The sequence below is a fragment of the Mustela putorius genome, unplaced genomic scaffold (assembly GCF_011764305.1).
Source record: "Mustela putorius furo isolate JIRA1106 unplaced genomic scaffold, ASM1176430v1.1 tig00000139_pilon_pilon_pilon, whole genome shotgun sequence".
Lineage (NCBI taxonomy): Eukaryota > Metazoa > Chordata > Mammalia > Carnivora > Mustelidae > Mustela > Mustela putorius.
In genome coordinates this window covers 6,006,155-6,022,077 of record NW_025421293.1, presented here as the reverse complement: position 1 = coordinate 6,022,077, position 15,923 = coordinate 6,006,155, and the positions used below count along the sequence as shown (strand labels likewise).

Below are 15,923 nucleotides of genomic sequence, written 5' to 3'. Positions count from 1 at the left end.
TCTGCTGCAACACCGGTCACCCCACCGTTCCCCAGGACGGCGGGCTGGCGCGGCGGGCTGGCAGGCAGTCTCCTCCCTCCCTCAGCGCGCGGCCCTCCTGAGGCTGTGCACCTGCCCCAGAGGACAACCTTCTCCGACACAACAGGATCATCCTTCGTCCTTCAACCAAGGGCACACAGCGGCATCCCCTGCTAGAGGTTCCAAACTAGCTCTCAAGGCCCCCGGCACCATATCCACCACAGCCAGGAGGTGGAAGGGATCCAAGTGTGCACCGCGGGATGAACACACAACGAGGCATATACACGGAGTGGAACATTACTCGGTCCTAAAGGGAAATTCTAGCACATAATGCAACAGAGATGAGCTCTGCAAACATTGGGCTAAGTTAAACCAACCAGTCACGAAAAGACATATACAGTGATTCCACTGATGTGTGACACTGTTCAGAGTTAGTTGAATCCAAAGACCCAGAAAGAAAACGGGGTTGCCGGGGTTGAGGGGACAGCAAAACGGGTAGTGTCTTCTTTGGTGGGCACAGTTTCAGTCTGGGAAGATGAGAACGTTCTGGAGATGGATGGCGGGGACAGGCGCACGACACTGTGAATGTACGTAACAGCACACGACACAACAACAGTTAAGATGCCACACTGTTCCTTATGTGATTTTTACCACCATTTTTAACAATTTAAAAACTGCTACCGCCTTTTAAAAAGCCATCCGCCCCGGTAGAAGGGGACGGGGCCCTCGGAGACCCTGTCCAGCGGTGCTCCACAGACCAGTGTGAAAACCACAGCACTGAGCAGAAGTGAGGAAAATGACCACCAGCTCAGGACACGGGGCTTTAAGGAGGTACGAGCGCCGGGAGAGCCCCTTCCGAATCAGAGCTGTGCTCCCCGGCACAAGACCCATCTCTGCGAACAGCGTACCTCCGCCTCCTCCGCCAGCTTCTTCTCTTCGTCCACCTCCTCCATCTTTGCTGAATCTTCACTTTGGAGCTTTCTCCTCTTCTGCTTGGGAGCCATGAAGCCTTGGAGAAACTTCTTTATGACGCTGGCTTGTAGGGCAATCACACACTCACCAAAATCCTTCAGTTTCTCTAACGAGATCACCTATGGGAAATGCCAGAAACAGAATGAACGAAAGGCCGAGGTGACAGGAGACCCCCCCCACACACACCGGGACTCGGGTCATCTCTGCACTACTCTGGACTTGACGTGCGTGGGGGGGAAGTTCATCGTAAGCCTGTCCGGGGGCAACTCCCCACCAGTTTCAGCATCACTGGGAAAGTTTATCCAAAAGCAACTCCACTGGGGGTTTTCCTAGGAGGTACAGGTCTTTCACTGAAGCTAACCCCTCCCCACATGTGGTAGTAAAATTCTGTATTTACTCAAAATATCGAATGCTGTCTGCGAGGGGGAAAAAAAAAGGAGACCATCTTTGACTAAATTCAAATCAATCTGGGCCCCAAATGGGTCACACCACATTAATTTACCTTGGTCCTCAGTTCAGTGGGTGGTTTATAGGTTTAAAAGAAGCTGACTACTTCCATTTCCCCAACGAGACCCACAGGATGCTTAAACTCCCTCTACTTAACTTAGGAAGTTAGGGAGCTCATCCATTCATTCAGCAAACGAGTGCTTACTACGTGTGAACGACAGACTCAGGGGAAAGAAAAACTGAGAAGGAAAATAAACATTTACTGACCCACTATATAGCTCACACACTGTAAGCCAGGTAATCCACTTCCCATACTCGGTGTCATCTAAGCCTCACATCTATTTTATGCATAAGGACAGAAGCTAAATCAGTTTGATCCAAGTCATACTCTTGAAAGAACGTTACCTTCTCAGTCATGCAAAACATGTCAATTAAAAAAATACCATTTTCTAACTACAAAGAGAAACAAAGAATGATGATAACCCAATGTTAGCATGGTGTGAGCCTGGGTTCAACACTAAGTAGGCAAATGGTAAATATCTGCTAAATAAACAAAAAACTAGGGGACCTGGGTGGCTCAGTTGGTTAAGTGACTACCTTTGGCTCAGATCATGATCCTGGAGTCCCAGGATCGAGTCCCCCATCGGGCTCCCTACTCAGAGGAGAGTCTGCTTCTCGCTCTGACACTCCCCCTTCTCATGCGCTCTCTCAAAATCTTTAAATAAATAAATGAATAAACAACAAAAAAAAGGTAAGTATTATATTTAAAACTGGCAAAAATACTTAGTGTTGAATAATTCTTTAAAAGATCGTTAGAACAGGGACACCTGGGTGGCTCAGTCGGTTAAGCAGGTGCCTTCAGCTCAGGTCATGATCCCAGGATGCTGGGCTCGAGTCCCGCATGGGGCTCTCTGCTCAGTAGAGAGCCTCCTTTTCCCTGTCTGCTCTGCCTGCTGCTACCCCTGCTAGTGCTCTCTCTCTCTGACAAATAAATACAACCTTTAAAAAATAAAATAAAAAATCATCAGACCAATACAGATATTTAAATCCTTTTTCTTACAAAATGTACCATGAATTCATAACCAGACTAGTTAAAAAAAAAAAAAAAAAAAAGTGCTGGTGCCTGGCTGGCTCACTTTGTAGAGCCCGTGACTCTAAATCTCAGGATTGTGAGACTGAGCCCCACAATGGGCACTGAGGTTACTTTAAAAAATAGATAAATAAATCTGAAGGTCCTCAGTCTCATAAAAAATAGATAAATAAAAATAAAGGAGAAAGAAAAAGCTACATACATAAGATGCACATATAATATGCTAATTCTAATAGCAAAGAAATAAAAATACAGAAGTCTTAACAGTAGAAGATTTATCCTATCAACTCCATGGGCTATTTTACGTACCCCAAAGTGATATAAAGACTGAAAGAAATGGAATGTACTTCTATAAATTGAGAAAAAAGATGCAACTGCTCAAAACACAGGACTAATACACATGGTGTAATGCATATGAGTGATTTGAAAAGACCCACAATTATTAGTGTCCTCCGAGTTACATAGACTTTACTATTTAAAATTAGGAGCGCCTGGGTGGCTCAGTGGGTTAAACCCTCTGCCTTCGACTCAGGTCAGATCCCAGAGTCTTGGGATCGAGCCCCGCATCAGGCTCTCTGCTCAGTGGGGAGCCTGTTTCCCCCTTTCTCTCTGCCTGTCTCTCTGCCAACTTGTGATCTCTCAAATAAATAAAATCTTTTAAAAAAATAAAATATAAAATAAATCTTAGAGGTGCCTGGGTGGCTCAGTTGATGAAGGGTCTGACTTCGGCTCAGGTCATAATCTCAGGGTCCTAGGATCAGCCCTGCGTTGGGTTCCCTGCTCAAGTGGGGAGTCTGCTTCTCCCTCTCCCTTTCCCCTACTCCCCTGCTTGTGCTCACTTGCTCTCAAATAAATAGTTTTTAAAAAAGGTAATAAAATCTTAAAAAAACAAAACCAGAAAAGCTCTTTCTGAGTAAAGGATCCAAGCCACTTAGATTTTTCTGGATATCAAAGGACAAGTATCAAATGTACATGGAGAATTTTTGGTTCCACAGGTCTTTCAAATAAACCCACACATGATTTCCAGGGTCATACGGGAAGCCAAGAACAGTATCAGGGAATAATTCCAAATGGAGTTTCCATGAGTAACAGATCTCCTAAGGGGGTTTGCTTATGTTCTTACCCGGGCTTCAAATTCCGATGTTTCTTCCACATAACCAAGTCCCCCCTTTTGTAACCTAGTTGCAACTTCAATGAGATCACTACGAAGAAAGTTTAAAAGCTCCTGGTTGCCATCACAGGATTTTAGACCCAAATTCGGCTTCCGGGCCAGATGAATAGAATGAATGATGTCCTGGTACCTAGAAAAGTCGGGGAGCGGGAAGGGAAAATAAAGAACTCTGAGCGACAGGTCTCATTTCTACAAGACTTACTCAGATCTTCATTCCTCCTTGGTGATCTCTAGTTTTGTGTTTCTTGCACAAATTTTCAAATTTGTCTTATTCTTGATTCATTTGAAAAACACGCTTCTTATTTTTGGTATTTGATAATCCCAGTACCTGAAGTGTCCTGCTTAACACCCAGCTCTTGTTCATGGTTCCTGGTCTGTGTATTTTTTTTTAACCTTTTCACCATGCATTTCTCAGGATGGTATCTGTGGAAATTCTTCGGAGGCCTGGTTTGAAGCTGGGCTCCTCCAGAGAGAATACCCATCTGCCCATGTCAGCTACAGGAAATGCTACCGACATGAGGCAACTTTAAATCACCTGCCACAATGCCTCATAACATAGTAAAAATGTCAAACGGCTGAAATTCTACACAAGTACCTCCAAGTTCACTCTCACATTAAAGACTGACCCGCTGAGGTCCCAGCCACACACTCTGGCGAGACCATAAGCTTCACTGCTGGTTTCTTACAACAAAATACAAACTTGAGCTCAAGGTCATCTCAGCGGAAGTATACTAAGTTCCCATTTCATTCTTTTTTTTTTTTTTTTTAAAGGATCTATTTATTTATCTGACGAAGAGAGAGACCGCAAGAGAGGAAACACAAGCTGGGGGAGTGGGAGAGGGAGAAGGAGGCTCCACACAGAGTGGGGAGCCTGATGAGGGGCTCAATCCCAGGACCATGGGATCATGACCCAAGCCAAAGGCAGATACTCAATGACTGAGCCACTCAGGCGTCCCTCCCATTTCATTCTTTTTTTTTTTTTTTTCATTTACAGACAGCGATCACGAGTAGGCAGAGAGAGAGAGAGGAAGGGGAGCAGGCTCCCTGCTGAGCAGACAGCCCGATGCAGGGCTCAATCCTAGGACCCTGGGACCATGTCTTGAGCTGAAGGCAGAGGCTTTAACCCACTGAGCCACCCAGGCACCCCTAAATAAGCATTTTAATATTATTTTCCTCTGAATACTGCTTCACTGTGTCCCACTGGCTTTCTTGCAAAGGATTTCCCTTGCTTTGCAGAATTCCCTTTATTTTCTTCTTTGACGTTATCTATGAATGTGTTTAACTGCCTGTCAGTTAAGATCTCTTCGGACATCTTTAAGGAATTTGTTTCTAATTTTATTGCAATCTGATCAGAGACCATAATCTGAAACTCTCTATTTTTAAAATCCGTTAAGACTGCTCTTGTGGCTAAGTATATGATTAATTTTTATAAATGTTCAATGGATAGAAAAAACTTTACTTCTCTGTTTCCAACTGGCTTGGTATCATTTTGTTTTTAAATTCCTTTTTTACTGAGGGGCACTTGGGTGGCTCAGCTGGTTAAGCGCCTGCTTTCAGCTCGGGTCGTGATCCTTGAGTGATGGGCCTAAGCCCCCAACATTGGGCTCCCTGCTCAGAGGAGAGTCAGCTTCTCCTCTCTCTGCCCATCACCCTGCTCACGTCTGCTTTTTTCTTTCTCCTTACCCAGCTTGTGGTCTCTCCCAAATAAATAAAATCTTTAAAAAAAAAAGCTTCTTTTTTAATTGAAATGAGTAACTGAGCACACCCTGCAATTTATATCCTTCATCACTTACTTTCTTGCAAAGAGCATATATAACTGTTTTATAAACGTGAACTTCAAATGGTTGGTCTGTGATACATTATCCTATCCCTTTGGCTACCCAAAGGAAATACAAATAACCACAAGCAAGAGAATAGATAAATAAAGTAGAATCACAAAGATTATACAAATTCCGAGAACAGTATATAGAAAGGAAAATGACAGAACTCGGTTTTAAGAATCATGGATGAAACCTGAAATCACCAGTATTTTGAGTATTAACTATACTTCAATTAAACACAAAACAAAACAGTATGAAACATGGATGGCTCTATGGTAAAATAATGCTAAGGAAGGAACATTAACTCTCCAAGATTATGTATGCTTGACAGCCTTTAGAAAGTTCAAACCCAGAAAAGCAAGGTATGTGTTTGGGGTTTTTTTAATGCTCAACAAAACCAAACAAAGTATAAGTTTTGTTTTTCACCCTGGCAATCAAATACGTTAACAAACAGGAGGTACATCCTAGAACCATACTACTTTGTCGCTGGTATACTGACATTTTCCATTGTCTTTCTTAATTTAATTTACCTGTTCTTCTCAATAAGACACCATGATTTTGAATACAATTTTAATTAATTTATGCATTAAGCAGTGGACTAGTATCATGTACCCATCTGCTATCATTCACAAACGTCTAGAAAACTTGCAACTGTAGACTGAATGATACATTACTTCTTCCTTCAATCAAACCCTAATTCAACTGTGAAAGCACGCGGTCAGACACTGAAACGGCCCTCAGCCTAAACCTTGTGCTGGCTATGACAGGAGCAATGCCTAGAACCGGAAGGACACCGGCATATCTACATGTAGTTAGTATTTGTTTGGAGCTTTCTAAAGATATAATTCAGTCTTAAACTCACCACTTTAAAGCATACATTTGCAGTGGTTTTAATGTTGTGGAACCATCAAAACTATCTAATTCCAAAACGTTCATCACCCCAGAAGAAACCCTGTACCTCGATCCCAATTCTCCCCTTCCCCCGGCCCCCTGGAAACCGCAATTCTACTTTCTTTCTGTCCCTGTGGAGGTGCCTACTCTGAAAGTCTTACATAAATGGAATCCTACTGGGGACACCTGGGTGGCTCAGTTGGTTGAGTGTCTGCGTTCGGCTCAGGTCACGATCCCAGAGTCCTGGGCTGGAGGCCTCTGTTGGGGTCCCTGCGCCGCGGGGAGCCTGCTTCCCCCTCGGTCCTTGCGCCTCCCCCCTAACTCATGCTCGCTCTCTCTCTGCAAACTCTCTCTCAAATAAATAATAAAAATAAATAAACAGAATCATACGATATGGGCCTTTGATTAGCTTCTTTGATTCAGTCCATTTTTTCGTTTCAGCCCTGTTACAGCTACAGCACGGGTCGGTACTTTGTTCCGTTTGGTGGCTCAATTTCTGGATGTGCCACATTTTGTTTATCCGTCAGCTGATGGACATTTAGGGAGTTTTCATTTTCTGGCTGTTTCCAATACTGACAATACTTCCTAATGCCAAATGCTGTGGAACTGCCTTTGTAAGGCTGCCTAACTCTTTTTTTTTTTTTTTTTAAGATTTTATTTATTATTTGACAGAGAGAAATCACAAGTAGATGGAGAGGCAGGCAGAGAGAGAGAGAGAGAGGGAAGCAGGCTCCCTGCTGAGCAGAGAGCCTGATGCGGGACTCGATCCCAGGACCCTGAGATCATGACCTGAGCCGAAGGCAGCGGCTTAACCCACTGAGCCACCCAGGCGCCCAAGGCTGCCTAACTCTAATGAGGGTCTAGTTCAGTGCATGACACATGGGAATCAATGAACAATCCTGCTGCACTGTATCTACAGGGCTTAAAAATATACTTTTCCACGAAATAAGTCAATCGAAGAAAGACAACTATCCTATGATCTCCCTGATATGAGCAAGCAGAGATGCAAGGTGTGGGGTTTGAGGGTAGGAAAAGAATAAATGAAACAAGATGGGATCGGGAGGGAGACAAACCATAAGAGACTCTTAATGTCACAAAACAAACTGAGGGTGGCCGGGGGGAGGGGGATAGGGAGAGGGTGGTGGGGTGATGGACACTGGGGAGGGTATGTGCTATGGTGTGAGTGCTGTGAAGTGTGTAAACCTGGTGATTCACAGACCTGTACCCCTGGGGCTAATAATACATTATAAGCTTATCAAATAAATAAATAAATAGAAATTTAAAAAAATAAAATGAATTTTAAAATATGCTTTTCCAAATAAGCATGAGTCAAGAAACTCCCAAGCAATAAGAACACAAAAGGGTTACGTAATTTTTAAAATTTACGTTTACTGCTTTTATGGATACACAAAAACCCCTAAGACATTTATAATACGTATGCTGAAGAGAAGCCGTGTAGAGCAAGATGAAAATCCTTACCTCTTCTCGAGTCTCTCTTTAAGTTGACTTTCTCTTATTCCCTGAGGGTGAAGGCAATTTAGCAACTCATCCAGTTCCTTCTGACTATCACATAAAAACCTAAAAGGAGCAACACAGAATCAGTAACTCTGAAAAATAATCAAATACTAAGAAAGGGTCTAAGACTGTTGGTAGAAGTTGGGAGAACAGAATTCCAATCTTGCTCACAAGCAGAACAGATAATTTATCATTTCAATGAGACCTAGGATACTGGAGCCAATGTTTCCTACTAAAATACGAGACAAATTTTATAAAGTCAACTGACACACTTGTCCATACACTTGTCCATACTCTACTCTTTAGAGAAGAGTAAACCTACATCTAAAAATTACAGAAGGTCATTAAACCAAAAGGAATCATAGGCAAAACAATTAATGCAATCACAAAATAAAAGGGACCCTCTCAAAACCTGTTTCCCTGCTTAAACGAATATGGACATAAAAGCAAATGAATGGCTATGTATACAATTTATATTCTTCAATTAATAAAGATGGGGTGCCTGGGTGGTTCAGTGGGTTAAGCCTCTGCCTTTGGCTTAGGTCATGATCTCAGGGTCCTGGGATCAAGCCCCATATCAGGTTCTCTGTTCAGGAGGGAACCTGCTTCCTCCTCTTTGTCTCTGCCTGCCTCTCTGCCTACTTGTGATCTCTGTCAAATAAATAAACAAAATCTTTTTAAATAAATAAATAAATGATGGAAATCCTGTATCTGCTCCAAGAACATATACAAACTTACATTTTAATAGGGAAATAAAATTCCAAAGCTTAGAATATATTCTTATTAAAAAAAAAAAAACAACCAACTAAACAGAACTCAAACCTGCTTCTAAAGGAGTAAGTTTACATATAAAGGAGTAAGTTTACATATCTAAGAAATCAAAATCATACAAAATGATCTTAACAGATGTTAAGACTGGTGTCACTAGATTAAACATTTTCTTAACAGGAAAAAGAAAGAGCAACCCAATGAATGCTCACGTTACCATAGATTCTGGCCTTGCTTGGGTACAGTGGTCTCTACAGCCACTTCTGCCGCTGGTCCAGGATGTGTGCTCATGCTTGCATTTTTGCCTAGGTTTGCTTTCTTACCTAAAAAAAAAGTAAACATTAGGTTAATACAGTAAATACCCAATTCTGCATTTTTTTTTAAGATTTTATTTGTAATTATTTGATAGAGAGAGAAGGAAAACAAGCAGGGGGAGTGGGAGAGAGAGAAGCAGGCTTCCCACTGAGGGGCAGAGCCTGATGTGGGGCTCCATCCCAGGACCCCGGGATCATGACCTGAGCCAAAGGCAGACGCTTAACGACTGAGCCACCCAGGCGGCCCCAATTCCGCATTTCAAACCTAAACAGGACACAGCGCCAATCCAACAACTAGTAACACAGATGCCACCTATTCAAATCCATCCAGTGTACGAGAAGCGCGGACTTCTCTTAAACAGCTTACACACAGCACATTCTTTGAGATGTCTGCTGGCTACACAGCTGAACAGCTGCACAGTTTGAAGTTTAGAGTATTACAACTCAGAATGGAGTGGGATGACTGAATAACTTTATATCAAAGCAAATAATCCATTTGCTTTTTGCACGTGAGGTTTGGCACAAATGAACACATAAACTACTATAAACTTACCCCTGGAGGCTTCAAAAGTCAAACACAATCAACTTTTTTCTAAGTCAGCTCCCACACAGTAGGACATGAATACGGATGGATCTTAAGCCTATCTCTGAGGCCTCACCTAACACTGTAACTGGTTCTGTCCCCTGCTTCCTCCCTCTCCCCTTCAACCCTCCACACCTCCCCTGCACTACAAACACATCACCCTGTTAGTCTTCCGATCACGTGATTGTGAAGATACCAGCCCTGCCAGGATGAGAACATGAAGCAACAGTGCCCACTAGGATGCGCCTGGAGTGCGGCCTGAAACGCCCATCTTCTCCTGGGAGCTACAACTATGGAGACCTGATTTCTAAGGACACCCATTAAGCTTCTGGAAAACATCATGAAATCAGTGTCTCCTCCTGTGGGAAACCCTCCCCCAGGTCTAAAAGTCCTGACTGTACATTTACCGCTCTCAAACATAACTGCCCTTAATGTAAGTATTTACAAATTCTACCAAACTAGATTTTTCTACCAAAGTGCTACAACGTAACACTTACTATTATTAACATAGTATAAAAAGGCCTTAACTGTGAAACTTTGGGCTACATATTAATTTCCTTATTTAACAATTTTGTGAGTTTTAAGTTTGGGATAGGAGCGTCTCTAAATGAAGGAAAACTGCCTTTAAAAAGATTTCTGGGGTGCCTGGGTGGTTCAGTGGGTTAAGCCGCTGCCTTCGGCTCAGGTCATGATCTCAGAGTCCTGGGATCGAGTCCCGCATCGGGCTCTCTGCTTGGCAGGGAGCCTGCTTCCTCCTCTCTCTCTCTGCCTGCCTCTCTGCCTACTTGTAATCTCTCTCTGTCAAATAAATAAATAAAACCTTAAAAAAAAAAAAAAAAAAGATTTCTGAAAGAAGCATGACGATTTAATACTTGAGAAGCAATCTTCATTAGGTCACGGAAAGCGGAGCTGGCAGGAAGCCTGCAGATCATTTAACCCAGTGGTTCTCCACAGGGAGCCAGGATGCCTCCCAGTGGACACAGGGCAATGTCTGGAGACACATTTAATTGTCACTATTAGCACTTATTCCACTGAGGCCAGGGACGCTGCTAAATGTGTGACAATGCACGGGACCAGCCCCACCTATGAAGAATGACCTGGGGGTGTCTGCGTGGCGTAGTCACTTAGGCGTCCAATTCTTGATTTCGCTCAAGTTATGATCCCAGTATCATGGGACCGGGCCCTGCGTCACGTTCCCTCTCTCCCTCTACCCTGCCCCAACTCTTAAAAAAACCAAAAAAGATCTGACCCAAAACGTCAATAATGTTGAGGATGAGGAAAACTGATCTAACCTGACCACTTGGGTTTCCTTAATTCAAAAAAAAATTTTTTTAATTTTTTTTTTTTTTTCAGATTTTATTTGACAGAGAGATAGAGACACAGGGAACCCAAGTAGGGGGAGTGGGAGAGAGAAGCAGGCTCCCTGCTGAGCACGGAGCCCGATGCAGGGCTCAATCCCAGGACCCCAGGTTCATGACCTGGGTCAAAGGCAGACACGTAATGACTGAAGCACCCAGGCAGCCCCCCCTTTTAACTTCTTTCTTGAAATAACATATGCGTGTTACAAATGTTACCCATAATCTATGTTCAATGTATATATGCACCTCAAAAAATACATATACATTTATAAAATTATACTTATTTATTTTACAAATCAAACACCCCCGTATAATCAGAACTCAGGCCAAGAAAAAGAACATCAGTGACCCTTTATGACTCTTTCTCAGTCACTTATTTTTAGTTATTTGCTGTGTTCCTTCCTCACTAGAATTTTAATTAAATGACATTTAGGACCTTATCTGTCTTGTTTGCTTTCTGGTACCACAAAACATGAAAAACTGGTTGGCACACATGAGATGCTCCGTACATACTGAATAAATAAATAATGAAGTTGTCTTCTTAGCCCTTTACCTCAATTCCAGCCATTAAGGTACCTACAGAGAAACTTCCAAAGAAGAGAGTTTGAAGACTACTTGTATAAAATCTAATACCCAGGGGTGTGTGGGTGGCTCAGTCATTAAATGCCTGCCTTTGGCTCAAGATTACGATCCCAGGATCTTGGGATCGAGCCCCATATTGGGCTCCCTGCTCAGTGGGAAGCCTGCTTCTCTCTCTCCCACTCCCCCTGCCTAATTTCCTCTCTTGGTCTCTCTGTGTCAAACAAATAAATAAAATCTTAAAAAAAAAAATCTAATACCCAAATATCCCAATATTCAAGCTCATTATCTTTCCACACACCCGGAACAAAGCTCATAACCAAATGTCAGTTTCTTTCCTTCTTCTACGCATTTCATATCCTCCTACCCCACTCAAATACATCTACCTAAGGAGAAAATAAACTTTGCAAAAAGAAAAAGTGACCAAGGAAAGACAGTCCTTACTAATGAGTCTACTCGAGCAGGGTATAAGAACTGATAGATACACATACTCCGGGGACAGTAATCTTCATCAGCAGGGTCCGCACGGTCTTTGCGGTGACTGAATCGATAGTCGATGCTGTCATGCACCCAGCCTTTTTCAATGAACAATCCCGGAACTTCATCTGAGAAGAGCCAGTACCTATATATCACAACCATGTGTTAATAAAATAATGACAGATCACGAGCATGGGATGACTTTACTGTTGGGGGAGAGGACTACAGAGTTATCATCACTGAACGTTCAGACCCATACAATTGATAAAGGCACAGAATACCAACATTTTTAAAATTTGAAGTTCGCTTCATATCTGTAAATTTTATAACTTCTAGTATTTTCTACTTCAGGTTCCACACAATACACACATGTAAAATGTATTACCATTTCTAATGACCTCTATTTGGATTACGTTTCACCCATCATAATAATTTAGGTTTCCTATTTGTGGTACCTTCAAGAACAGGGTTGTGTCTTTTTTTTTTGGACGCGGAGGGAGAGAGAGAGAGATCACAAGTAGGCAGAGAGGCAGGCAGAGACAGAGGGGGAAGTAGGCTTTCCACCGAGCAGAGTCCGATCCCAGGACCCTGAGATCATGACCTGGGCTGAAGGCAGAGGCTTAAACCCACTGAGCCACCCAGGCGCCCCTTCTGTCTTTTATTTTATTTTATTTTTAAGAATAGGTTTGTGTCTGGGGCACCTGGGTGGCTCACTGGCTTTAAGCCTCTGCCTTCAGCTCAGGTCATGATCTCAGGGTCCGGGGATCGAGCCCCTTATTAGGCTCCCTGCTAGGTGGGGAGCCTGCTTCCCCCTCCCCTTGCCCGCCTCTCTGCCTACTTGTGATCTCTGTCAAATAAATAAATAAAATCTTTAAAAAAAAAAAAAAAAAAAAAAGAACAGGTTGGTGTCTTATTTAACTGTGTAACTCCAGCATGTGGCATAGAAAACATCCAATAAATGTGTGATGACCGATGGTTTCCAAAATCCATAAACGGAATACCTTATTTATTCTAGAACTTTAGAGTTTCAAAACTAGGAACAATATAATAACCCTAAAAGGTGACAAAAATTAAATCTAGTAAGTTACCTGTTATGGTTTCGATCTGTACCAATAGGAGTCCTACGCATGACTAGCTTTGCCTTGGCAATTCCCTCCTGGAAAGCCTTCTCAGCAGCTGCCTTGTGCCTTCGTATTCGTTCTTCTTCAGCTTCGCGTTCTAGTTTCACTGGTAAAGATCAAAAGAATCAACTAGACTTTATTTCCTAATAAGTTCTATTAAAAGTTTTTAAATGGAATTAATTGATCCTCAAAATGACCAGAATGAATAAAACCAGACCAGCTATTTCAAAATAAAACCTATTTCAGTCCTGAGGAATTTGACTGTAATTAAGCTTAGAAGCTTTGGTGATAAGAAAAAAGTCCAGAGAGTAAAGGCAGGTAACCACTTGTGCATAAAAGCAATTGCTACGTACCGAATACTCTCTGGGGAGTTATTCAGCAAGTCACTACTGTTAATGATGAAAAAAGGTGTGGGGGTGCCTGGGTGGCTCAGGCGAAGCACCCGACTCTTGGTTTCAGTTCAGGTCGTGGAATCAAGCCCTGCACCAACTCTCTGCTTGAGATTCTCTCTCTCCCCCCTGTCCCTGCCCATGCTTGTACAATCTAAAATAAATAAAATCTCAAAAAGAAACTTTTTATTAATTTATTTCTGATCATTCATTATATGGGTTTATTTCATCCAGACAGAAATTTCTCTCAACAACAAGAATAGCCCACTAATCTTGCCTTTTAAGTTTTTCTATAACTGTAAAAAATTCTGAAACACGGCGCTACTATTTACAACTTCAGAATGTGTAATACTGATATTCTACAGATGAGAGAACATCTACATTAATTATGGTGAGAATCTGGAAAATAATCAGTCTAAAGAGGCTACTTTAAAAAATTAAGACACAGGGGCGCCTGGGTGGCTCAGTGGGTTAAGCCGCTGCCTTCGGCTCAGGTCATGATCTCAGGGTCCTGGGATCGAGTTCCACATCGGGCTCTCTGCTTAGCAGGGGACCTGCTTCCCTTCCTCTCTCTCTGTGATCTCTTCCCTTCCTCTCCTACTGTGATCTCTCTCTGTCAAATAAATAAATAAAATCTTAAAAAAAAAAAATTAAGACACATCTCATTTATTCAAAACCAACAGGATACTCACTACCTTTAACAAAGTTTGCTCTCCTAAATGGAACAAAATGTTTGCAACAGTGCTTACAGCAGAAACCAGTACAAAGCTAAATACAAACAGTAATGGCCAAATCACAATCAAGGAAAAGTTCTTTTCTCTTAGGGCCACAAACAAACAAAAAGCCCCCTAGGGCAGGTCATCAAAAGACCAAACTCGGTTCCAGAGGTTACAGCACTGAACAAGATACCAAATAAAGTGAACTGACCCTCGGCAAAATATTAACTTTCTTTGTCCCTTATTTCTCTGTATCAATTTAAGAGTATAACATGACCTTTCCTTTGTCCTATGTTAAAACACACAGAGAACACTTCAGAAACTCAAGAAGTCATTACATTTCAGGTAACATACAGCGGCAGTGTGACATATACACAAAGTTGATCTACATGCTATTTTACTTGGAATGCAATATATGGTCTTTAAAACTGAAACGTATGTATATGCAGATGCACAGTGTACCTGTATCAATGTAAAGACATTTCAGTGGCCTTAGGTAGTATAAACTAGAATCTGTTTTAAAAGAAATTATTATATATTCAGAAAATGCTACTAAAGTTATTTCCAGGTATCTAGGGTCCAACTTTGACAACTAAATGGTTTTTACCATCTTCACTTTATAAGCTGGAATCTCTGATACGGTTGGAAACTACAGCACCGACTAAAATAGTTTAAAGACCTAAAATCCCAATAAGGGCGCCTGGGTGGCTCAGTGGGTTAAGACCCTGCCTTTGGCTCAGGTCATGATCTCAGGGTCCTGGGACTGAGCCCTGCATCGGGCTCTGCTCAGCGGGGAGTCTGTTTCCCCCCTCTCTCCCCGCCTGCCTTTCTGCCTACCTGTAATCTCTGTCTGCCAAATAAATTAATTAATTAATTTAAAAAAAATTTAGAGGTTTTTGAGAAGATGAATATGTGAAAATTGTGAAAGTTGCACATACCTGTGAATATATTAAAAAACAATGAGTTATATGTTATAAATAGATGAGTTGTATGGTATGTGAACTATTTAATAAAGCTGTTTTAAAAATGTTCAGCTTTGGGGCACCTGGGTGGCACAGTCGGTCAAAGCATCCAACTTTTGGTTTCAGCTCAGGTCATGATCTCAGGGTCATGAGATCAAGTCCCACAACGGGCTCTGCGCTCAGCAGAGAATCTGCGTTTCTCTCGTTTCTCTCTCCCTTTCCCTCTGCCCCACGGTCTACACTCTCTTTCTCAAATAAACAAATCTTAAAAAAAAAAAATTCAGATCTGATGGTGCTATCGAAGCCCCAAACGTTTACATTCTTACATCGTAATAAGTATCTGAGCTGGCAACTGCACTGAGGGCTTCAAACACCTTGTCACTCAATTGTTAAAACGATCTTAACAAGCACAGGAGGACCCTGAGGCACAGAGAGTAACTTGCCCAAAAGACTACAACGAAGTCAGAGGCAGGGTTTGAAACCAGGCCAGCAATTCCCAAGCCCTGTAGTCTTTCCACGATGCCTACTTGTGACTTTGGTCCTTTACCAAATCCAGAGAAGATGCCACTGTCATCAATCCAAGTCAAACCATCGTTAGCTGTAGGAGGCCCTGCTGCACACTCCCAGCAAGCATCACACACCCAGTGGGGTCTGGGCTGCCGCACACCAAGATAACTGAAGAGTTAACGACAAACAGAGCCTCTACCGTTACCCTGGCAACTTCCTTCCTTC

The 15,923-nt window shown here is 42.4% G+C and overlaps 1 protein-coding gene across 4 annotated transcripts in view; it reads right to left on the bottom strand.

Annotated features, from left to right (window-relative positions):
• The window catches only part of BAZ1B (bromodomain adjacent to zinc finger domain 1B), a 67,914-nt gene that overhangs the window by 15,207 nt on the left and 36,784 nt on the right, over nucleotides 1-15,923 (bottom strand). For all 4 annotated transcript variants that reach the window (XM_045074964.1, XM_045074965.1, XM_045074967.1 and 1 more), the window contains 6 exons: nucleotides 13,092-13,230; nucleotides 12,018-12,148; nucleotides 8,910-9,015; nucleotides 7,889-7,987; nucleotides 3,651-3,828; nucleotides 927-1,109 (listed from right to left, as the gene is read on the bottom strand). In XM_045074964.1, the coding sequence (XP_044930899.1) occupies nucleotides 927-1,109; nucleotides 3,651-3,828; nucleotides 7,889-7,987; nucleotides 8,910-9,015; nucleotides 12,018-12,148; nucleotides 13,092-13,230 (836 nt within the window). The remainder of the gene's footprint in view (nucleotides 1-926; nucleotides 1,110-3,650; nucleotides 3,829-7,888; nucleotides 7,988-8,909; nucleotides 9,016-12,017; nucleotides 12,149-13,091; nucleotides 13,231-15,923) is intronic.